The sequence below is a fragment of the Musa acuminata genome, chromosome BXJ3-6, assembly GCF_036884655.1.
Source record: "Musa acuminata AAA Group cultivar baxijiao chromosome BXJ3-6, Cavendish_Baxijiao_AAA, whole genome shotgun sequence".
NCBI lineage: Eukaryota > Viridiplantae > Streptophyta > Magnoliopsida > Zingiberales > Musaceae > Musa > Musa acuminata.
This window is the reverse complement of record NC_088354.1, coordinates 2033261-2059042: the sequence shown is the minus strand read 5'-3', so window position 1 is coordinate 2059042 and position 25782 is coordinate 2033261. Positions and strand designations below refer to the sequence as shown.

Sequence of the window (25782 nt, the reverse complement as noted above, 5' to 3'; positions counted from 1 at the left end):
AAAGGTTTGGTTTATTTACAATTTAATAATTGATAGTTGATTTGAATTTATTAGACTAATGAATGTTAAGGAAAATGATATATGAAAGATTAAAATAAGTGAAGAGAAACATGTGTAAGAAAACTTGTAGAGATACAGCTGTCGAGGTCCAGATCATCGACTGGAGCAGCAGCAAATGCCCAATCCACATTACCTTAACTCAATTTACATAATTAAGAAGGATGTCGACAACAAATCAACATAGCAAATGGGCAATAGCCATTCCACAAGTATACCAATTACTAGGAAATTTGCCCCTATACCCCCAATACAATGAAGGAAAAAAATGAAATCAAGTGAATTTGGATTGAAAAGTCTGTATAATGCAATACAACTGGTTTCAAGAAGAGCAGCAACTAAATGTACTGGCTCCATCATTTGTATCCCCCTGTAAGACCACAGGGTTCCCACTACCTAGCGATGACAGCTCTTTTTTCTGTTCTTGAGATTGGAATACTTTCCGGCTTAGGATGTGGTAGATCTCTTTCACTAGGGTCTGAAAGGCTGCTGCAACATTGGAGTCGTCCAGTGCAGATGTTTCGATGAAGAAGAGACCTTGAGCTTCAGCCAGAGCCTTGCCCTCTGCTGTACCAACTTCCCTTGCATCCTTGAGATCCGTCTTGTTGCCGACCAAAATGATCACGACGTTCATATCAGAGTGTGCTGTTTCAGCGATCAAATACATCAAATGAAGCATCCGTTAGCTCAGAGTCTTTCAATAGATAACATATAGATCAAGATGTTGGTTCTAGGATACTTGCAACTATATCTAATCAACAGCATACCAAGTAGTTATGGACCCATGATTGACATGATTTCTGGCAATTCCAACAATTAGACTAAAATAATCGAATGCCAACACTGTTACCATTCAACAATTTTTTGGTGCTTACTATGTAGCTCATTCAGCCAACGACCGATGCTGTCAAAAGTCTGACGTCTGCAGATATCATACACCACAAGAGCTCCTACGGCACCACGGTAATATGCAGATGTCACGGCCCTGAAACGTTCCTGACCAGCAGTATCCCAAATCTGAGCTTTAATTTCCTTCCCATCAATTTGCATCTTCTGAGTTTGGAATTCAACCCCTATAGTTGACTTGGAATTTGGATAAAATTCATTCCGCGCAAACCTCGCAAGCAAATTTGATTTTCCAACTGCAGAGTCACCAATCATAACAATTTTAAAAAGATAGTCCTGGTTCTGCTGCTCATCTCCGTTGTTGTCCATCTTTAAACTCTCCTAAATTGCTACTCCCAGTGCAGTGCTCATGGAAGAACCATAGCTAACACAGCAGTTGAAAACATGCAGGGTGAGCCATCTTAATATAGGAGAAAGAAAAAATGAAAATATAATCCTCATCAAGTAAGCCATCACGAGTCTCTAATTTTAGCAGTTTAATACAACAAAGAGCTAATCAAAATTACCTCATGAACTCCAACATGATTTTCATAATTCAAATAATACCATTCAAATAATGCCATATAAAGGCAACCTGCAGTGCACATGTCCATTTGAGGCATGTGAGGTGTCACGTTTAAGCTCATTGCCAGACCTACAGACTTTGAGATTTAAATCTTGACTTTCTTCCTCTCCCTCCTTTTTCTTCTATTCCTATTCTTTTTCTTATTTCAACTAGAAAATCAGCTGTGACAGGCTTGGCAGTTTTATTCTGAATGATCTTTTTCTTCCGGCTATTAAGACTGAGAAACTGGATTGGCCTTGTCAATATCAATATGATCATATAGGGAATTGGCGAAATACCATAAATCTTGCCTAACCTAGCTTGCCTAAGTGCCTATTTATCATGTAGTGGTCCTCTTTCAACACAACATTGTACTTATCACTATTGATCAAGCCCAGCAATATTCATAGTAATGTAGAGAAACTTCTTACAGTATCCTTGTAATTTGTGGCCTATCCTACTTTGTGCTCTGAAACATTACCAAACAGTTTCAACCCTAACGTTGATGTAAAACTTCATATCTCCACATTTGCCCTAACTCTCAAGTTGGAACCAATTCCAATTTGATTAAAAAAAACTATCCCTGCCGCCAAATTTCATAATATAAGGGGAGTCCACTCAGAATGAAGGTTAATGCTTGGATCATCACTAAAGAACAATTGTAGTCAGGAAAACAGGGATGACAACAATCTGCTTTATATGGATTTCTCTCAAGGGTGGAAACCTATTTTGCAACTAATTCAACCTTTTCTCTTTGCAACATTATGGTAAGGCATGAAGTGGTAAAGGGTTATCATGGTGAAAAAGGCACCGTAAGTACAAAGTGGATCACTAATATAAACCACAATTTTATACTGTTAAGAATTCAAGTAATTTCATGTAGCAAGGATCAAAACCAAAACATCAACAATACAATTTATGACACAATTTAATCTAAAATACAGATACCATCCAACATCAATATATCAAAATGTTGCATGATCATCAACAACACAAATATTATCAAATAGCAAAATCTCAAAATCATCCACAACATATCATAGTACCATCTATAGAAGGGCCAATTCAGTGTACAAGGCTCCTGCTGACACAGGACTACGCAATCCAACCTCTAATATTTAAAGAGACTAAATTTATGACTCAACCCTAATCTCCTAGATCATAAAGGAGCAATTGTATCAAGATTCACTTTCATTATAGTCCTATTTATAATAAACAAATATGATAGCAAGCCTATCCATGACACAAACATAAAAGAAAAAAATATGTCAAATAAAAATGCTCTTATTCATCATATTCACTAATTAGAAGATTTTCCTCCCCATCGAGCATAAGAACACGATGTATGGAACATAAACCTCCAATTTATGCCCTCATCCAGATTATCAATTTATATGAACCTCCCTATCAATCACAAGGGTTGGGGCTTAAAGCGTCGCTAAGGCTAAAAGCATAGCAGCCACTGCAATGATTGATGGCCTGCTATAACGACGACAACAAATTCAAACCGCAATAGCATCTAAGAAATTAATTACAGCAAATTCCACTATAATGGATAAACACAACTCTTGATGTAAATATCCTGAATCGATGCAAAAAGGAAAGACAGAATTACTGTACTTAATCTATATTAGCATTAAGCTAAGCACTCACACCATCTTAAAGATGTTCCAGGAGAAGTTTCGTTCCAGTCTTGTGTCAGTTATTTCTTATCTATAGTTGCATGCCTAGCTGAAATCCAAAAACATTAAATAAAATAAGAAGAAATGACAAAAGAAAGTGTAACTTGGTCTGTCAAACTGAAGGTAGTTGAGAAACTAGATCTTGGATTGCCTTTGCAGTCAACCTAGCTTTCATCGATTCAAAAAAAATCTACTGCAAAATATGTCTGACGAGATGAGAAGATTTCTGGAATTTCGAGGAAGGCGGATTCTTAAAGAGCTCAAACTTGCAACTACTTGTTAAGTAGCCTCGAGGCGAACAATCTTCATTACATACAATGAGTTCAGGCCAAAAATTGTTTGCACAGTAGACACTAATCAGAATTGGTAAAGTTATCAAAAAAGTTGTTTGACTTATTCTAAACCACAGGAAAAAGTAGACACCGACGAGAATAAATTGAGGGAAGTAATGATACCAATCATCACAAAAAGGCACGACTTTGCATTACAGAACAGCGAAAAAGTACAAGAGAAGCAAGAAAAAGTCAAAAGGGCACCGCACTGATCTAATCTGGTAGAGAATCTACAGCGAAAAATCGAATTTCCAAGAAGGAACTAACTAAAAGACCTAACGCTTTTGACCAAATTCGTCAAAACAAATCGCTTTTCAGATAATTAAGAAAAACCCTAAAACACACAGAACTACTACTCTTAAGTTAAAAGTGCGATCCGTCAATCTGTAACAGATACAACCCTAAGAACTGAAATCGATTTTACCAAGTCCGGATAACGAGAAATGGCGACGTATTGGGTCCAAGGTCCGTCGTCTATTCTTTCCCCCTTTCGAAGCCCTCGGTTCGCTCGACGAAGAAATCTCCAGGAAGAGGAGGAAATGGAGAGGGATCGAAGAGGAGCTCTTTCTTGAGAAGTCGAAGCGGGTTGCATCTTTTTAGTCGAGGGCGGTGACGAAACCGAACACAGACGGCGGTGAGGGGAACCATACCAGTGGCTGTTCAAAGCGGGGAAGGTGGAGTCTGCATCTCTACCCCTCGTTTGACCTTCTCTCCTCTGTACCTGTTGTATGTATAACAATGGCGGTTTCACGATTCACCTTCTCTCCTCTATACACTTCAGTAATAGACTCCTTTGGTTTTTATTATTAGGCAATTTTGATAATGAATCGAATTATTTCAAATCCAATTAATCCACTAGTCGTTTCAATCCATTCAAATTGCCTTGACTTAGGTCAAATCGACTCAAGTCAATTCCTTTGCAGGAACACATGAATCATCTCTCTCCCCCTTCTCTTGCTCCATCTCCGCTAGCTCCTTCTCCTCTCACTCTCCCGCCTCCTTTCCCTCCCTATCAACTTCCTCCTCCTCTCGCTTCCCCTTAGCTTCCTCCTCCGACTTCACCTCTATTACGACCACCTCCTCCTCCTCTCACTCCCGGCATCCTTCCTCTCCCTCTTGGCTTCCTCTTTCCCCTTTTTCTCCCACTTTACCTCCACCACCTCCTCCTCCTCCTCCCACTTTTTTGCCTACTCCCCCTCTTCAAAGACTTCCTCCTCTTCACCATCTTACCCTTCTCATTAACTTCATTTTCCTTCTCCCACTCAACCTCCATTGACATTTTTCCCCTCTTTCTTGGCCTTTTCCTCCTCTACCTTTGCCTCCTTTTATCTCCCTACCCCTCTATGACCTCTGCCTCCTCCCACTCCTCCTCCTCCTCATAGTTTAATCTAGAAAAATCTTATTATATTTATGTTGCAATGGGATTACAATTGAGTTAGACTCATTTACAAAACTTATTAAAAAATTATTAATTTTATCTAAATTTATTTTAATTTTATGATAAAATAAAAACCTTGTATAATTTTTGTTTAAATCGTATTTCTAATAAAATTTTCTCAAAGTTTTAATAATTAATTATCCTAAACTTATTTAAAAAAATTAAAATAGGTTAGGTGATCAAGTTTAACATAGTTTAATTTTGAGTGTAACTAAGTCAATATAAAAAAATAAAATATAAAATATAAAATTTTATAATTAGTTTATGATGAATTTAGAATAATTTTATATAAAACCAATATATTTCTTAATATGTTAGTATAACTCAAATGTAGCACGAGTGTAACTCGAGTGTAATGATTTTTTAAATAATATTTTTTTGAGGATAATTGGAGTTTCTTAGTTTTATGATGAATCTAAAATAATTTTATAAAAAATAAATATATTTTTTAATATGTTCAGTAAATAAGTGTATCTTAAGTGTAATTTGAGCATAATTTGAGTGTAACTCAAGAGTAACAATTTGAGATATAGTTGTTAAATCTCGAATTTTGATGATAATATCAATTGGTGAATTAATGATCTAATTCATGTGTTAAGATAAGTAATACAATACTAATTATAATTATGATAAATACAAAATAATTAAAAAATAATCAAAGTTGGGTCGAAGTCAATGATTGAGCATCGAGCTGGATGAATCGGGTGATACACCAAAAGATCGAATGATACAGTAAAAGCTCATCGGGAGTTCGTTGAAAGTTTACTGGAAGATTGTCGGGAGTTCATCGTAAGTTTACCAAAAAGTTAGATTGAATAATTGACGTATCAAATAACTTAGATTATTTGTAGTAGGACTTTAATTTGAGTTAGTTTTAAAAAAAATTATACTAACTCAATTAAAACTCAACAAAGCTGGAGTCAATTGGATCGATTGAATGACTCATTGAGCCACTTGAAGCACATCAATATCAATTATGCTTTACTAGTTACATCCTCTCCTTCTCAAGCTACATCTCCTCATTCTATCAACCCTTAAAATAATAAATTTGGGCTAAAACAGGACTCAGTCAGGATTGTAACCAGAAAAGCTAGATGATTTGTAGGATGGATTTCATTACTGGTTCTATGTTGAAGTCCTGACAAGATGGAACACATTCTACAAGTATCACAATGATGTAAGATAAATTCTTGGAAGCCATGTCTTGGATCTCGGTCTACTCGTACCACCCATAATAATCTCAGAGAAAAAACAATAAAATAATAGTACAAACTGGTATCTGAAACCTAGATCGGAAGATATGTAATTGTTTCTTTTTTCTTAAATGCACTGCCCTTATCTTACATATGCAATTTGTGTTTTCTTTAGATTTTTTTTGCATGAAATTAAGATAATTCTATATGAGTGTATTACTATAACTTAATTTACTCACAAATACTACTTTACATCATAATTTTTTTATCACATCATATTCTTTTACTATTGTTAAAAATCATTCTTTCTCGTAGTCCTAATATTACACCAGCTTGGCATTTACAACATTATATCATGATGAGAATTCTAACCTATCTCGTGAAATTGCAAGGAAAAAAATCTAAGTATAGATTTGATGGGGAGTTTAGGCAACATCATAAATCCTAATGATCTGGTAAAATTTAGGCATTGGTCTGTGGAGAAGACTTGTACGCCGGATGATAGTGAAGCATATAAATTTGCTGGAAAGCTGCAACATAAGCTAGTGCAGGCAGGAATTAGCTTGATCAAACATTTACTGCATAAACTTTTCTCGACAGATCATTTTGACATCGTCATGTACGACCTTACTCTCTGACTATCAATAAATATACCTCCTTTTGCAGGATGACCTGACATAGTTGAAATAGAACATATGAAATCCAAGGAACAAAAGTTAGTGAGAGATCACAATGGAAGTGAACTCACACCTATCCCTGTCAAAGTATTATTTCATCATGCTTTCTTCATGATTGGTGAATAATATATTTCATCACCATTCTTTGCACTATACTATCATCATTATAATCGCTAGGTTGATGTTTTGTTACCCTTTTTCTTGATCACAAGTGGTAAAGAATATACTAATATTTATGCTGAGTTTTTCTATCAAAATGATAAATTTTCACCGCATTGGCAAGATATCAATACAATCTCAAAGAAAATGTTTCTAGCTATATGATCCGATTGACTTGTCTGTTCTTATTATGAGTTGCAAAGTTAGTTATCTAACTCAAAATTGATGTAGATATCCTTTAAAGTAAACAATATGAAACATTTAATTAAAGATGTTTAGATAATCTTAGCTATAGTATAAACTAAGATAAACGGGTCATGTGAAATTAGTCAGGCTAATTAGTTCATTCCAGGTTTTTGGTACAACTTGTATGAAGTGAATTGGGTCAGTCAAGCTACCGGTTCCCGGAGGCAAAGGGTGGAGAAACACAAGGTGCCATTTCAGGCTCTCTAAAAGTCACATAAACTCGCTGGAGTCATCTCCCACTCCTGTTGACATTTCCATGTTGACACACTGGACTCTGAATGTAGCTTCCAATTGATGGTATGCCACCTCAATATTTGTAGTATCTGATGCTGCAAGGCTTGTTTAATATTGTATGTCTCGGTATTAAGTGACAATAGATGCTTAATTTAGTTGATAGAAAAAAAAATGAAGTCGTCTCGGTCTTCGCATGGAAGATTAGGCGGCGTTTTGTGACAAGACAAGAAAGAGGAGAAATGATGTATATGCTTCTACTTGTATAATATGTTTCACATGCACAGGAATGATGAGATAGTGATATGAATTCTTTTTGTTCTTTGAATATTATTCTTGCACAAGGAATTTAGTTAAATCATTCAGTATAATTTATGTCACATGCACAGGGATGATGAGAGAGTCGTATGAATTCTTTTTGTTCTTTGTTTGAAGTAGGAGAGTGAGGTGAGATCTAAGTCCAGGCAGGAAAATAAGTCTTCCATGGTCACAAGGTTACTTTGAATTCTGAGTACCCTGAAAGGTTTAGGTTTTTTCTCATCGATTGGAGTTGCTGCCTTCATACATGCAGGTGGGGAACTAGTTTTGTCATCATCCCTGTGCAAGAATATTGAGTTTCCCTTGTTCACAATTCCAACACAGCATCCACAAGATTAAGAGAGAGAGAGAGAGAGAGAGAGAGAGAGAGGTGTGTAAAAACAACACATGCAGCAGTATGTTTAGCAGAGAGATGTGTAAAAACAACCCATGCAGCAGTATGCTAAGCTGCAGAGTAGCAGCTCTGCTATGAGAGTGAAGTGCCCTGCTGTTGAAGGTGTCGGTGGTATTTGATACTGAATGTTCATGGATGTTCCATCTGCCCATAGATCATCGACAGACAGAGGATAAGGGAAACTGACCGAATGCAACCTCAAGAAAATAGATTCTTGCATTTCGATGATCGTCGAGTCAAATGCACGATTTGATATGAGGGCATCCTGTTCTATTCTATCCGGGCCATAGCTATAAGGCTGAAAGAGAAATGTTGGCTGCGGAGAGCAGAGAGATGAAGAAGCTGATGACAGGGATATAACACGATAGCAGTGCACACGCCAATGCTAGAGGAGGGCCACGATGAGTGTTTGGTGGACACATACGAGGGACAAGGAAGGAGGAGGAGAGATTTGTGTCAGGAGAAGGTTAGGAAGGATGGGATGGCCGAGGAAGCGATCGGAAGAGGATGGGGGCACCGTATTGGGGGTGGAGGAGCATGAGGACGGTGGGGGCGTGGACGTAGGAAGGGGAGAGGCGGAAGGCGAGGCGCTGGAGGAGGATGGCGACGGTAAGCTTGGCCTCGAGGACGGCCAGGTTCTGGCCGATGCACATCCGGGCGCCGAGGCCGAAGGGGATGAAGGCGGTGGGGTGGCGCGCGGCGCGGCTGGCGCCGTCCGCGAACCGGGTCGGGTTGAACTCGGCCACGTCCGTGCCCCACAGCCCCGCGTCGTGGTGGACGCCCATGATGGGGATCAGCAGCTCCGTCCCCTGCGGGATGTGGTACCCGCCCAGTTCCACATCCGCCTCCGCCCTCCGGATCGTAGCCACCACCGGCGGGTACAACCGCAGCGTCTCGTTCAGTATCATCCCCAACTGCCCAAAGTTTACATAGAACGCGTAACCATATGGATCGACGAAGAGAGAGAGAGAGAGAGAAGAGTACCGTCTTGAGCTTGGGGAGGTGGTGACGAGAGGGGAGGTCGATTGGGCCGCACACGCGGAGGACCTCCGCCCGGGCGCGCTCCTGCCACTCCGGGTGCATGGCCAGGAGCACCGTCGTCCACGTCAGCAGGTTGGTGGTCGTCTGCTTCCCTGCGAAGAAGAAGGTCTTGCACTCCTCTACGATGTCCCGCACGGCGAACATCGATGACGGAGGAGGCCGCTCCGGCGCCGGGACCGTGCCCTGCTTCGAGCCGCTCGCCTCGATCATCAGGCCCAGCAGGTCCTTCACGTCGCCATCGGGCTTCCCCTTCTCTTCCTCCTGCTCGAGGAGCTCCTTCCGCCGGCCTATTAGCCTGATCAGACTCCTCTTGATCTCCTTCTCCAATTTCCACGAGTTGCTATTCTTCTTCGTTGGTATGAACCTGCCGCAAGTGTAATGGTAGTGATAGGAATCAGACCTCCATGGGCGACGGGGTGACAAAAGAGCGGTGACCGATACCTGTAGCCGGGGATGAAGACCTTGCTGAAGGCCTCGGCCGCGAAGGCCATCTGTTGCGTCTGCAACTGGAAGACGGCCATGCCGTCGTCGTAGCTCCTGCCGAATGTGGTCCGCGTGATGGCGTCCTCGGTCACCGTCTGAAACCACTCCGACACATCGATCTCCACCTCCTCGCCGGAGGACGGCAGCTTCTCCACCATGCCCAGCACCGTCTTCCCGACAAACGGTATCAGAAGCTGATCCAGCCCATGAAAACACCATCAATGCATGGGGACAGGAAAGGGTGGCACCTGCAGTCGAACACGAAAGAGACGATATGCTGACCTTTAGATTCTCCATGTGGAAGGTTGGGGTGAGGACCTTCCTGTGACGAGCCCACTTCTCCCCTCGGAGACTCACCAGCCCCTCGCCCTCAAGCCGCCGGACCAGCGGGTGGGCCTCATACCGCTCGAAGGCGTCCGATCGCGACAAGAAGACATCCCTGATGAGGTCGGGATCGGCCACGGTGAGGCGTGGCGTCGGCCCGAACCATAGCAGGAATGTGGAGCCTGCAAAAACGAGTCCGATTCAGCCAGTGCTCTGTCTCATGAAGAAAAGGATCAAACCAAGAAGAACAGTCATTGAGGTTAACGCTTGTTGGGGAAACAGATAAGAACGAAGGCAACAGTAGTGGGACAGAGAAGACGACCACAATAACTACTATGCATTTCCTGTGCAATAGCTGAAAGGGTCTCCCACAGCAAATACCTCCAAAAACCATGACACAGTATCGGATATAACAAAAGACATTGAAGTCGTAATCCATGAAACAATCAAACCAAAAAGCAACCCCGAGAAGAAGACCAACGAGGAGGAGACGTGCAAGAATTCAAATCAGAGTTCCTAACCACAACTAACCCCGAGAAACCAAAGCAAAAGGAATAGAGGAGGGAGGAGGAGGAGGATGAAGCGAGCACCATAGATCTTCTTCCAATGGTGGTAGAAGGGGAGGACTCTTGGGAGGATGTTATGGGAGTTCTGCGGCATCATCGGCTTGGAGGAGGCCTCCAGCATCAGGCCGACCATCTCCTTGACGCAGCCGGTGAAGAAGCGGTACCGGGGTCCTCGTATCCCTTGTCTTGCGAAGTGTTCCTCCAGCTTCCTCGGCCGCCACCACAGCAAGTGCAACACCTTCAGCGCCGCGAGCATGCATGCCCCTGTGACGCCCAGGGACAAACACCACTTCCATGACCACCACTCCATGCCCTCTTGTCCTCCTCCTCCTCTTCCCCAGACACCACCAACCATCACAACAACAACAACAACAGAGACAAAGCTGCGTTTATATACACACACGTAGAGAAAGAGAGAGAGGGGGTACCGGCGGCGTTGGGTACGCCGTCAAGTTAGAATGTCAACGCCGTTGGGTTCTAAAGGTCAACGAGGGGAATCATTGGTGTAATGACGAAAATGTCCACAGAGCTGTGCTGTCTCGGCTTGCCCACCTTATTGTTCTTCGTATAAATATGGAGGAGACGGAGAAGAGGAGACAAGGCATTTATGCTGCAACAGCAGCAGCAGCAGAAGACCACAGAGCTTATTATGATTGCCTGCAGTGAGTCCCAGAAAAGTGGCGTTAGAAATTGGAGTTCGGCACGAAGTCCACATGCATTAGCTGCCACTTCCTCAGCAGCAGTGGTTCTCGGGGAGCAGCCAGAGGTGAGGGAGAGAGAATGCACTTGTTTTGTCCATGTTAAGAAATTGGTGCCCACAGGAGGGTTTGACAGATTAAAAGATTTAAAGGAAATCATAGGCAAACAGTAAATCAGATAATGTTATTTTGAAAAAGAATAGAGATAATATAGAAAATTAATGGTAAAGAAGGCAGTTACAGAGAATAAATATGCTATCAAATGATGGAGAATTTACACATTTGACACGTAATAATCACCTAAGCTTCATTCTTTTAAAGACAATTGTAAGCTTCATTCTTTTAAAGACAATCAAGGTGTTAAAACATATCAAAAATAGGAAAAATTGAAAAGACTCTCTTTTCTCTAGCTACTTGAGTTTACATTTTGATATTTCAGATTATTAACTTGAGCGTCGAAGGGATCAGATCGAGAAATATCCATCAACCCTAGTCTTTGTATAGATGGGACCCTGAGAGCATAATACTTCCACCTCAGAGCCATCTCGAAGCCACCCTGGAGCAACCTTGGATCCACCCCGAAGCCACCTCAAAATTGCCTCAAATTCACCTTGGAGCTATTTCGGAGACACTTTAGACAATCCTATGCATATAGGTTCAGGCCACATTCGAGTCACCAAGACATCAATAACATTTTTCTTTAATAGTTTGGTACTAGAAGAAGGGCATGATATCACAGAAATACTCACATACCAACCCTCTCAACAAACACTCTAATGAAAAGACCCACCTCCAACCCATAATACTTTTACTCATGGAGACAATTGTCATCCTTCCCACATGTGGATACGTCCACCTTAGCACAAACGCCGATGAGACACTAGCGTTTGTTCAACGACTCAAGCCCCTCACCCCTAGGGATGAACTTGATTCACTTGCTCGTTCTTATCGATTTGTTTTTGAACCTTGCCCAACAGACGGTGCCACTATCTCAATCATGGACAATGCCTCAATCGTCATTGACACCGTCACTGGTCGAAAAACCCCTAAGAGACATGATGCTAATATTTCAGAATCACTCGAGATTCATTATGATGGAGAAGAGACATGAAATCTATCACGGTGGAAAGAAGCTTTGAAGCCCACCATGGTAGGAAACCCGAGATCCGCTAAGACGGAGAAAGAATATGAAATTCACCATGGAAGAAAGAAGATTTGATGCACGCCACAACAAGAAGACCCAAGATCCGCTATGACAGAGAAGAGATATGAAATCCACCATGGTAGAAAGAAGATTTGAAGCCTGTCATAGCGGGAACACCTAAAATTCGCTATAGTGAAGAAGGGACATGAAATCTACTATAACGAAAGAAGTTTTGAAGCTCTCTATGGCAGGAAGACCCAAGATTCGTTACAGTGAAAAAGGGACATGAAATCTGCTATGGTAGAAAGAATATTTAAAGTTTGCCATGGTGGGAAGACTTAAGGTCTGTTACAATGGAGAAAAGACATGAAATCCGCTATGACAAAAAGAATATTTGAAGCCAACCACAATAGGAAGACCCGAGATCTGCTACAATGGAGAAGGGACATAAAATCTACCATGGTGGAAAGAAGATTTGAAACCCATCACAACGGAATAACCTGAGATCTGCTATGTTATAGGCGTGAAGCCAAATGTGCCTAAGATGCATAAGTTAATAGACCCAACCCATGTTAAAATAAATATGTTATGATGGATGTACAAGGCCAAATATGCTTGAGACGCATAAATCAAAAAAATCCAATCAACACTGAAATAAATCTGTTACGATAGAGGTGGAAAGTCGAATGCTCCCAAGATGTGTGAACCAAGAAACCCAATCGATCTACCACGATAGAGGTACAAGTCAAATGTATCCGAGGTGTGTAAGTTAAGAAACCCAATTGTCACTAAGGAAAAACTATTATAACAGAAGCATGAGCCCAATGACCCTGAGACACCTAAATCGAAAAAACTAACTCGTAAAATGAGATTCTCGAACATTCATATGATAGAAAAAATTAAACGACGTGCTTCAAATCCCTCTTGTAAGAGTCCCGAAGTACGCTTTCAAGAGAGATAAATGATAAAGAATTTATTAATAATTGACACGTAGTTATCATATGTCATCCTCAGTTATACAAAGATTCAAAGTAGAGAAACATAAATTTTATTCTCATTCATTATGGCAAGGAAGATAATCACAAACTTCCTTCTCTCTCTCTATATAACAAGAAAGACAATCCTAAATTTCTTTCTCTCGAGAAGGCAATCATAAACTCTCTTCTCTTCTTTGATAATATGGAAGGACATCACAAACTTTTTTTTCATTAAGGTACAAAAACATATACTAAGTGGAAGGTCTCTCCTTTCTCGAACTCAACCGAAGACTTCAAATTACTAATTTAAACGTCAAAGAGATCAAATTGGGAAACCTCAGTTGACTTGGTCTTCGTGCATGTGACATCTTGGGAGCATAATACTATCACCTTAGAGCTATCTCGAAGTCACATTAGAAATATTTCAAACAATCTGACATCTTGAGAGCATAATACTATCATCTTACAGCCATCTCGAAGTCACATCAAAAATATTTCAAACAATCCTACATAAGTTTGAATTCCATTGAAGTATATGGTTTGTGTTTGATAGCTACTGTATAAATAAAATAGAGATAAAGGACAATTTAGGTAACGTTGCAATAAACTTATCTGATTTAGGATGTATCTTTAATTATATATATGTCTTTGGAAATAAATTTTAATATATATCCTTCTTAACATTAAGCATTTTTATCAAATGCATGGCATTATCATTAATTTCCATCCAAGAAACCTACTTTAACAACACCATGATTAACAGTAATTTTATTTGAATAAAATAAAGCATATAAAAATAAAAAAAATCTAATATTTTTACCACTATGATGAGCTATATATATATATATATATATATGGTTTTATTAGCCGGGAATTTTAGGTACGGATCAACAAGCTTGTTAGATTCGGATGCGCAGAGTAGATGGATCCGACCCGATAACACCCTCCAAAAGTACCGGCAAATGTGTGGAGGGGAAACAAGAGGTTGATGATGGAAGGCACCACTTAAACTGGGGCATTTCAACAAACAGCTGATGTCCGTCTCCGATATGTCGCTCCTTCCCATCGCTTTGCGTGACCCACCATGGGGAGATGGGAGATGGTCACACTGCGTACTCCTGATCTTCTTCCTTCAACCTGGTGTCCTAACGAAACCAGGAGAGGGGATGGGGCCTTGTCCTCCTGCTGTGTCGGATCGGGCACAACCACAGTGATCGGGTTCGGTGTCGGGAACCATCCAACCCCACCTTGAGCTCAGCAGATGATCAAGACAAAGCAAAATCTCCATCCGAGGAACCTTGCTCTTTCTGGGTAGTAGATTTAACGTAAGTTGCTGATTTCTGTCTTGCTAGCTATGGGTTGTGTTTGCTTGTTTGCGGTGGTAATGCTTTGGATGCATTGTGACTACGTAAAATAGCTTTGTTGGTCTGCCAGAAGGCAAACCATTCAAATCGGTGGTTTTTCTCATACTCCTGCTATATCGGGTCTTAGGTCTTGACCTCTTTCATCCTTCCCTCGTCCCGAAAGTTTCGCGGGGACCTTTACTACTTTAAGACGACGCAGGACCGCCCGTAGGCGGTTTGCAGAGGGTTGATATCACTTGTTAATTGGCTTACATCACTGCTTGTTGTTGATTTCGTGAGAAGTAATCATTCTTCAAGGTTGTTGATTGACAATAGTATAGTTTGGAGACTTCGCTGGCAATGACTTCCCTCATCAAATAGTAGTATAATTTCGTACCAGGTTGTTCAAACGCATGAAAATGTCTTGTAATATCATTTGACAGTTCGATCTTTGAAGTTTCTGAGAGTGCAAAGCTTGTCACACAAGATGACAAGAAAACCATGGACTAAAATAAGTAGGCCACTTTGTGACCGTCTTTAAAGAGGTCATGAATTATGCTTCACTCTACATATTTTTATTGGTTTCATGTCCTTAATCAGATTGTAAATTATGCTTCTTTCATCATATTTTTCTTCTCCCTGTCTTTTTTAGGTCCAAACTTCTCCCATGTCCCAGTCTAGGTCCTACTGCCACAAATGAGATTGATTCTTTTTCATTTCAGGCTACAGTAGGCTCCATCTATACGTTTCTCAAGCAAGAAAGCTTGTTCAAGTAAAAGAAGCTGAGAATATAATAACATATCCTTAAACAGAAGCATGGTGTGGACTTTAAACAGGGTTGGCATTATTATCTGTATTCTACTCCAACTAGTTAACGCAACCAACTCATAGATATAGCCATCCAGTTCACTCCTGTACCAGTTTCGGGACCCCCTGATAAGGAGAAGAATTCTGCCTTATATGTGTTTTCAGATTAAAACAGATTGTTTGCGCTGGAGAGGTCATAAGATTAGAAGAGACACTTCCAGAGTAGGTATTATCTGTAGATCAACACTTTTAAACATCCAGCAAGCCTGTGATGCCAAATTATTAATGATTAAGTCTCTATCCTTCACCACAGTTCTTTTAGGCTTTGGGTTTCATATTCATCAATGTGCAAACTGTGTTATCATTAAATAATGCAGGCAAAAAAAATGTTTGGCACACCTACCTACTACCAGGTGGTACATGAATATTTTGGTCAATATGCATCCAAAAAGGGTTGGCAGTCTCATCTAATATTTCTTCAACTTAAGCTAGATGAATTGGCCAACTGTCTTATGTAATATTGGCTGTTTCATTTGTCCACGTTGAGATTCTTGGGGACAAACCCGTCCAATATCAAAAGGAAATCATCACCTCGGGAACCCTCAGATGTCGACTTATTTTCATGTAAAGGCTTGTGCATCTCTTTGAAGCTTTTCTTTTGTGATCTATTAAATGCATGACACATCCTCTATTATCAGTCCTAGATATATTACTAAAATCTAAAGCATTTACAAATGTCTATGAACAGTAGGGTCCATCCTGAACCAAACCAATGTAATGGTTAGTACTTAATAACTGTTATCTTTATTTAAGGGAATTATAAATTATAGTGCATTTTATAATGATATCATGGCTTACATCACAACAATAACACAAAATAAGAGACATGCTTACACTTATCTTCGATTTTATTTCAACTAGGGCTTGACTTTGTGTTTAAGTACCATCATCCCCTGGATCATATTAAATTTGTGGATATGGAACCTGAGAAAACTGAAAGGGATGTTTTTGATACTCACAGTTTCTGCTAGAAGATGCATAATTTCCAACTTTTTTCTGCATGATATGAGAGTGGGAAGGTCTTAATCAGAATCATCTATAGACCATGCGATAATAACATATTGATTCTGATTTTTTATTTGTGTGATTTAGTCGATCATAATACTCAATATGTCATGACCCAATTTGATACGATAATTGACCCATTAACTTAGTAGGTCTGAATCACTGACACAAGTTAATTATAACAGGCACTTTGATCCCATAAACCAACTTAAATATCCTTTTACATTGATGTGGGTCTAAACCAAAGTAATATGAAGCCTAAAATGTCTACCGGTTGCTCCATGCTGTTGAACCAATATGCTTAAGTTTAAGTTAATACTTGTTTAGATCCACTGTATCCTATAAATCAACTGAGACCTCCATTCACATTCATTATGAGATAAATCGGGGAATAACATAACAAATACCCTATCTATGTCTAAAGAATTCTTGATGCAACTGATGAAAGCGAAGTATTCTTCCTCTACAGATGCAATTTTATTGCCTTCACAAACTATAGATATCAAGAGCCATGTTATATCAAGTGTTCCACCCATTCTTCGAATGTGAGAATCATTTACTTATGGTCTTTGAATTTTCTTGTTATCTGTTGTATTGATTGTTATTGAATTTGTTTATTTTGGCCAATACCTAAAAATAAAATGTTATTATTCGATTTATTTATTGTTTATAGTAAAATTTTATTATGTTATTATGAACCAGAAAGTCAGACTTGATCTCTCGTTAACAAGGAATTTTTCTGGTAGCTGGTGGTTAAGCTGGTGATGACATGAAGCTCTCCAGGAATTTGAATTGATTCATTCATGAGTCTGCTCATTAATTATAATCTCTATTACTACAATTTGCCAATTTTCTTCTGTCATTCGTTCATCCCAGCCCAGCCACTTGCTACGGCGGAGGCACGAGCTCGATTCCTGCAAACAACTCATTTGTGATTATTTGTGATGACAGGCGAAGCAACATGGATAGTGGCTCAACTGGCAAAGAGATTACTATGGAATGATGGAGAAAGAGGATAATAGTCTTAAATCTTTCAATAGGACTATTCATCTTTACCAAAATATACATAGATTTTCTGAAATGACAATCTTATTTTCGTTCTAAAATGGTTGCATCACCATCTATGCATACTGGTCAAAAGACTTGATTCATTCAGCCAAATCAAGGGCATGCGTTGCACTCCAAGTCAAAGTCGATGAGCATGCTAAACTCAGTGCTCTCCACGGGCGACATGACGATGACCCCATCAAATGCTGAAATCCAATGAGTTCAAGTCCACCATCCATGTCAAATTCATATGGTATGTGTTTTCTTGCTTCTACTCATGTTCTTCGTCGCAATTCATGGATATGTAGGGTAGACGATTATTTTCTGTTTGCTTTGACAACGTCAGCTATTGCATATTCCTTGTTTGGTTCCTTACTTGGTCAGCTTCTATTCATTATTTGTCAGGATTGACAATTTTTTCTGGAAATTATTAATTAAATATATGTATGCTTGTATAAAGATTTGAAAGACAAGTTTGCTTGTATGATTAGAAATTCAAATTTGTAGAGGTTGCTACTGGAAAAAGAAATAAGGATTGGTTATTCTATAAATACATTATATAACATAACATCAAATAACATTTTGATGGTAGTATGATAGATCTAGACTTTTCTTTAGTAGATATAGAGAGGTGAAAGAGATTTTTTCCTTCTTTGAGGATTATGTGAGAGTGCACATGAGTTTTTGGACTTGAGTTGGAAACAGGGTATGTATGGTCATCAAGTGTACAATACAATGCAAGAAAGTTTACTCTCACTCATGCCAAGGAAACTCTTGAAGGGCAAGGCCTTCGATTGTTGGTACAAGAGGGAAATTGCCAAATTGACTGCCAAATATTTGACATTACAAACTGCATCTTCCAGCAAGCAAAGTTCAAAGTATTGGTATCAGAGATTCCAGTAGCCTTGGGGGTGTCAACAAGCCATCTCAAGATTTGTGATGTCAAGGCCTTTTGCATGGCATTGTTAAGAGCCTCTTATATGTAGTTTAGCATATAAATTGGTTGCATACATGCTGTTTTGGTGGGAGATGATAGATAGACTTCTTTGCATATGAATAGGTTGCATACACTCTGTTATGGTGGAAGATAATATACTTCTTTAATATAATAGAATTCTTTGCATATGAATATGCATACATTCTGTTTTGGTGGGTTTATTTATTTTTGAATTGTTAGCTCACAATTCTTCTAAAAAGTACTCTTTAAATTCTTATTTTACAAAAAGAGCCCCTTATACTTCTTTTAAGTTTTGTCCTTTGACATTAGTGTAACCATACCACTCGGTCCAATAAAGTCATTAAGCTTAATTTTGTAAATAATAGTTTCTTTACGATCCATATTTTCTCAAAACCCATGTCGTTTTCGATATCTCCTCGTGCTAGTATTACATTTGCTCCGATACTAATTGTATCCAATAGATTCATTTCCCTTTGAATCTGAGACTAATCGAGATACATAGGTATTGGGTGTATAGTACGAAGTCAGTGACCACTCTCTCTCATTTGCAAATGAAATATCCAAAATGTCCAATAAAGTAAAATTACGAAAATGCAGTCAAATAATCGATATAAGCATGATTAAATGTATTGCATTTAATTTCTTTATCCATTTCAAACCCGTTTAATGAATATAAATGTATTATATTTAGTTTTTGCAAGGTTATTATAGTGATTAACGTACTCGATTGATTGCACGTTCGAAGCATGCAAGCGTGTCTTATAAGTAACTTAATATGATGAATGAAAATTGATTTAAATATTATATGTAGGTATAATTCTATAGAAGACTTCTTTGTGTTCTGGTGGAATCAGCCTTGAAAATTTTCCGAGTGGTGTGTCTCTCGGGCCCCAGCCCTCCGCATCAATTATCAGAGAGACCTTGTCACCCCGGAAATTTATCTCGGTGATTCGATCGATCTCGAGTAGCATTTTCCCGTTTAATATGTAGCAATGAGAGCAGGTAAAGTTATAATTATTGCGATCATGGTGCGATCGGTGGGTCGTTTAATGTAATCAAAGCCGTTAACATCCATCGGACGGCTGGTGTTTCAGTCTGTTCTTTCTCTCGTCCCTCATAAATAAGAACACCCCATTCGCCGTCGCTCCTCCTCTCTTCTCTCACTCCGTTTAAGATTGGCGATGATGATGTAGATAAATACTGTTCTCGGTGGTCTTTATAGAGAGCATTGTTGTTGATTTCGATCTTCGTTTCTTTTTTCCATTTTTTGTGTCGGATTTCCGATTAGGGTTTGTTGGGATAGGATTAGGGTTTAGTGGTTGGTTGTGATTCTTGAGTGTGGACTCTCCTTGCGTTGTTGAATCGATGGACAAGAAGAAGGTGGCGGTTCCTCTTGTGTGCCACGGCCACTCCCGGCCGGTTGTCGATTTGTTCTACAGCCCCGTTACGCCGGACGGGTTTTTCCTCATCAGCGCGAGCAAGGGTGAGTGATTCTTCTTCTCTAATCTGATCTTATTCTTCTTCTTTTTTTTTGTGTTACCCGATCTGTTGGTATGCACTCAACTGCTATTTTGCTTTTATAACGAGAAGAGAAAAACTTAATTGTGAGAAAAGACTGTAAACTGTAAATTGATGTTGGTCATATGTTGTTTCGGAGATCCTGCCTAGCGGTGATTGGTGGAGAATTTCTCACTGAGACAAATCATCGTACAACAGAAAAATGCTACTATTTCTCCATCTTTGCTTGGGATCTAAATCTACCATTATAAATTTATTAACTGATAGGAGAAATCATAGTTGCCTTGAAGCAGAAATATGGAATTTCATGTCTATGACGATGGAGATGGTGCTGCCATCTCTGAAGAAAGCATTGAAAAAAGAACATACTCCTTACAGTTGACATGTTTGCATAAACTGTTGCTCAGCTTCTTATTTTTGGTGACATTATCCTTCTTTGCACCCATTTGAGCATGGCCTCAAGTGAATGTAGCAGAAGTTTGTTTCACTGATTGATTTTTTCTAATATCCTCTGGAGAGAAAGGATGCCATAACTAGATTGTTGAATACTTGTATGTTCATTGTTTCATGTGAGTGGCCCGTTTTGATGTAATCTTTGTTTTCAGAAGCCCCAATAAGGCTTTGAGATCCAGTATTAAATGGGTTAGATGATTGTTCGGATTGGAATATACAATTAATGATATAAGTATGATCTAAAGGTTTAACCTTGCTGTTAAGAATAAGACAGTAAGATCCAGAAGTATATGGGGAAGATGGCAGAGTGGGAGTAGGGTTTAGTTCTGAATTATACCATCAAATAGCATAAAATCAATCTTATTCTGCCTCACCCAATTATTCTAAATAATGAAAAGAATAATTTGATTATTTTACTGCGTTACCATTTTTCATGCCAGATTGACTATCACTTTTCATGCTAAATTGGCAAAGATAATAGTTGGCTTCTTTTATAACTTATAACATCATTGCTAAATCTGAGTTAAAAGCAATGGGCTATTGAATGATTCAAGATTGATCCATAACAAGATTGAAGGGACTCTAATAGTACAAATAAGCCTAATTTTATGTGTGGCACAAATTAGAATGGTCTCGAGAACATGATAATTTCAAGGTTGATTGTCACATTTGTTTTCAAAACATTGATTCTCTTTCAACAAAAAAAAAGAGAATAATTGATTCTCTTTAATTATATTCACTTCTTGCTTTTGAGTACAAGAGTTCTTATAATGCACAATGTCTCTTGGAACAAATAATTTTAATGTGCTTTGATTTTGTGCTATTAAAGTATTTAAGATAATGGTCCATCTTTTGTTGGTTCTAGTAAAGACTTTATATGGAACTGCTTCAAGTTATGTTTCCATATTCTAACATTTAATAATTGGAGTCTCATTGTCCATCCTTTTATTCTCCTTTTGTTTTTAATATTTCTGCAATCTGCAACGATTCTTATTAATTTTCTTCCGTGGAACAAATCTTCTTTCCTACCATTTGATCCCAAATTTCAATCCAAAATTTTGTTTTGTACCTTTATGTTATTATGTCTTTGGATTCATAACCACTCTAGTTCCTGAAGAGAATTCATAAAGCTCGTAAATATATTCATTCACATTTGAAATTAAACTTTGACTACATATGAGCCTCTAAATTAGGTCTATTTACAATTTAACTCTTGTCTTATTGCTCTTTACACAATGGCAGGTTATAATTTTCTTTTCCCTGGATAGGTTTGATTAGAAATGCATTTGTCATGTGTTGATCATATTAAAGAGGAGTTATTGAATAAAGTCTTTGTCCCTCTGCGGTTAAACAACTTATAAAGTTTGGAGGAAACTATATATTAATCTCTTTTTCTTTGAATTTTCTAAAACTTTTAGCAAGATATTTTAGATTGTTAATTAACTTTTCAATATGTAGATGCAAGTCCAATGCTGAGAAATGGTGAGACTGGAGATTGGATTGGAACTTTTGAAGGGCACAAAGGTGCAGTCTGGAGCTGTTGCCTCGATACCAATGCTTTACGTGCTGCTAGTGGATCAGCTGATTTTTCAGCGTAAGCCATCTTCTTATTCTAGAATCTGTCTGTTTATCATAGTTTATTTTTCAAAATGTATGAAAATTGTAACAATTTAGGCTGGCCTTTTTTACGTTGTGCACAATGAAGCTACTGTGTCCTATAATATTTTGTTCTTGTATATTTGCATGGTAGTTTGGTCCTCTAGTTAATAGCTTGGGAGGCTGTTCAAAAGAAGTATCCCAATTTTTTCCCTTGTCATTACAGTTAGATGACCGAGTATTTCCATGACTTTTAAACCTATGATATTAATTGTATAGCCATTTTCCAGGTCAAACTACAGGATGCTTTTTTAATGTGTTGCTACATCAGATTCTGGATGCAATACTTATATGAACATAGGCATTGAGATTTAAGAATATGTCTTTGGTCTAGTGTTAAGCAGCTTTCCTTGCTCTTCTAATCTTCTTTTGTACTTAGTAGATTGTCATGATATGTGATTATATTTCACGTTTTGCAGAAAAGTATGGGATGCCATAATTGGGACTGAATTGCACTCCTTTGAGCATAAGCACATAGTCCGAGCATGTGCTTTCTCTGAGGTAATTGAGTATCTTGCTTCTTGTCCTTAAGTAAATTTTTAATCCACTTTGCACATATGGCTTGATTTATCATTAATTATGCATTGTTTTACTTTACCTAATCTGCCAAGTGTCTTGTGGTGATTTCTTGACTGCCTGTAGCATTCGAGTAACAAAGCCTCTCTTTCTATGTGCTAGGTGTAAAAGTATGTTTAAGTATGAATTTATGTTGTAAGATGCAGCAAATTTGTAACTGTTATAACTGTTAATGTGATTCAGTATCATGTTAAACAAGAAGACATTTGTTTGCCATATGACACAATTACAGCTAATATTACACAAATCTGATAATAATGAGTGCTACAGATGGGTCAAATTTGCATAGTTTTGGCCCATTTTAGCTTCCACATACAACAACATTCATGTATAAACTTTGCATGCTTGAATCCTTCAAACAGGAAAGGAACTGAATTAAGTAGTTCTACACACACACACTTTTGGGTGGTTGTCGGTCTATGTTCTTGGTATGTATATAGTGTTTTGTTTTGTCAGGTTTTGCTAGTGGTTTCTTTAGTAGACTATGCTCGTGATTCTGTATCTTAGTCTTCTGGCATAGTCTAAGACAGGCAACAATGTTTTTTCCAGGATACACACCTGTTGCTGACAGGTGGGATTGAGAAAATTTTACGAACATTTGATTTGAACCGTCCAGATGCACCTCCACGAGAAATTGATAAGTCACCTGGCTCGATTAGAACTGTCGCTTGGCTTCATAGCGACCAGACAATTTTAAGTTCCTGCACTGATATCGGAGGTGTGAGGTTTGTTTCTGTTTATTCCTTGTACTTTTTTATTTGACTACCGTATCCTTCATTTAAGGCATGACACTGCAACATTAAGTGGTAGACCAATTATTCCTTGCATCTTTTTTGCTTGTAGCTTGTGCTTAGGTGTCCTTCTGGATGCATGTTGTTCTAAAAAAATGACAAGTTTATTATATTAATGAAATAAAAGCATACTGTTAGGATTTAGAAGACTGTGTAAAAGATATTATTTTTTATTTTAGTATAAGATGGACCCTCAAGTGTAATACATATAAGTTTCCATGTTCTAATTCGCTTGTTTCATGAAGATCTTCTACACTATTATTTGACATTTTTGCATCTATGAAGATTAATTAAGTTTTTTTTTCATTTTTCTTCCAAAAATTATCACACAGGTTGTGGGATGTAAGAAGTGGAAAAATTGTGCAAACACTTGAAACCAAGTCACCTGTTACCAGTGCTGAAGTTAGTCAAGATGGTCGTTACATTACTACTGCTGATGGCTCTAGTGTCAAATTCTGGGATGCAAATCAGTAAGCTAGTCTGCAATGCATTTGGAATTATCTTAGCTCATCCATTCAAATATCCTGCAATGCTTGAGAAATCATTTTATAATGGAAGCCATATCTTGATACTTGTTCTCCAGTTTTGGACTTGTAAAGAGCTACAACATGCCATGCACTGTGGAATCAGCGTCCCTGGAACCCAAGGATGGGAACAAATTCGTTGCTGGAGGAGAGGACATGTGGGTTCACGTCTTTGATTTCCACACTGGCGTAGAAATCGGTGAGGTTTTGGGTCTTAATTTAATCGGCATCAATTGAATGCACTTTGTTTGAATATTTATCTCTTGCATTAATGGTTTTGATCACATATATATGTTATCATGGGGATTATGTTTTCCATATGCAGCTTGTAACAAAGGTCACCATGGACCGGTTCACTGTGTGCGCTTCTCCCCGGGTGGTGAGTCATACGCCTCTGGATCCGAGGATGGGACCATAAGAATTTGGCAGATGGGTCCAACCGCAACAGATGATAATGAGCCTTATGGCACAAATGGGCCAACCGGGAAAGCAAAAGTTGGGGTCAACGAGGTTTCTCACAAGATTGAGGGCTTCCACATCACCAAGGATGGTCCCAGCGAGAAATCAACAGTTACCTGAAGTGCCTTATTCCACTGGGTACGTTTACATGCTATGGTTTATCCACTGGTTCGCATTATCTAAGTGCCTTATTCCACTGGCTCTGATGCGTCAAGCATGATGGGATTTTTAGGTTAAGCAGCCCCTACGAGATAACTGATATCTTTCGCTTTTGATATAAATTTGTTGATTTATGTGGTGATGTTCTGTCTGGATAACTCTGTACCTCCTCTTTTACGTTGTCAAGAAGCTTACTTTGTTAGCGTCGTCTGTGCCCAGTGTTTTAACCTGATAGTTAATTCGAGAGTAAACAGTAAAATGTTCCTGATTTAACGAGAGATATCATGGATATTGTTGACTGTTATTATCTATCAATTTGTATGATAAACCATAGTACTTATAAGAATTGAATAATTATGGATTAGTTTCTGAGGCATAATCGTTGCAGAATATTACGATTTATTATTGTCGTTATAGAAAATAGCCACATGGGGTTTCTCTTCACTCCCATCCACAAGTGGTAAATATATTTGACGTATAGATTTCTCGATTTCAATCGTTCTTCTCATATACGATTTTTTGTGTTTGGGAAAGTGAAAACTAGGCGTTCCAGGTGGAAATTTTTTTTAATGATGTTTCATGAAATTTTAGCGATCCAAAAAATAAATCACCTAAGTTGATTTTTTAAAAATCAAATCGAACCAATTAATTTATTAAGATTATATATATATATATATATATATAATAGAAGAAAAATATGACTATGCATTTCTATGTATTTGCCTTCTGAGTGACTTGATAAATACAAACATATGATAAAAGAGATTTGTTGTGTTTGAAGAAATGCATGCGAAAAAAGTTGAAATAATTTTAATTTTTAACAGAAAACAATTCGATCATAATTTATTATAACCCCTTGTCGGTTACGAGCATTGTCTACCATGTTCTTTATTAGACAGAAGGATTCAACTTACATCGGGCCCCAAGGAAACTCCGTGGTTTTGCCAATCACAGAACAGGTATGTGATTTGAGTATTAATTATTTTTTCGTGGCTCATGTCGAGTTCTTTGGTGCA

At 38.6% G+C, this 25782-nt stretch overlaps 3 protein-coding genes across 5 annotated transcripts; 1 reads left to right on the top strand and 2 right to left on the bottom strand.

The window, feature by feature from the left end:
• Window positions 1-133: 133 nt before the first annotated feature.
• Window positions 134-4632, bottom strand: LOC135640016 (ras-related protein RABA5a-like). Of its 3 annotated transcripts, none has more exons than XM_065154090.1 (4): window positions 3341-4632; window positions 3161-3238; window positions 933-1327; window positions 134-702 (listed from the first exon to the last, which is right to left on the bottom strand). In XM_065154090.1, the coding sequence occupies exons 3-4, from the start codon at window positions 1270-1272 to the stop codon at window positions 380-382; spliced, it is 663 nt and encodes a 220-aa protein (XP_065010162.1). In that variant the 5' UTR covers window positions 1273-1327; window positions 3161-3238; window positions 3341-4632; the 3' UTR covers window positions 134-379. The 3 variants fall into 3 exon arrangements, with proteins under 3 accessions (XP_065010162.1, XP_065010164.1, XP_065010163.1); XM_065154092.1 differs by having other exon boundaries at window positions 3946-4632; XM_065154091.1 differs by lacking the exon at window positions 3161-3238 and having other exon boundaries at window positions 3946-4631.
• A 3524-nt stretch (window positions 4633-8156) lies between these two features.
• Window positions 8157-10952, bottom strand: LOC103986592 (cytochrome P450 734A6). Its single transcript, XM_009404619.3, has 5 exons — window positions 10616-10952; window positions 9984-10207; window positions 9660-9895; window positions 9162-9582; window positions 8157-9091 (listed from the first exon to the last, which is right to left on the bottom strand). The coding sequence occupies exons 1-5, from the start codon at window positions 10944-10946 to the stop codon at window positions 8645-8647; spliced, it is 1659 nt and encodes a 552-aa protein (XP_009402894.2). The 5' UTR covers window positions 10947-10952; the 3' UTR covers window positions 8157-8644.
• An 8783-nt stretch (window positions 10953-19735) lies between these two features.
• Window positions 19736-24969, top strand: LOC103986591 (uncharacterized). The gene is made up of 7 exons (XM_009404618.3): window positions 19736-20113; window positions 22060-22195; window positions 22677-22758; window positions 23383-23558; window positions 23957-24094; window positions 24208-24347; window positions 24474-24969. Exons 1-7 carry the CDS (start codon window positions 19996-19998, stop codon window positions 24725-24727), a joined length of 1044 nt encoding a protein of 347 aa, XP_009402893.1. The 5' UTR covers window positions 19736-19995; the 3' UTR covers window positions 24728-24969.
• Window positions 24970-25782: the final 813 nt, after the last annotated feature.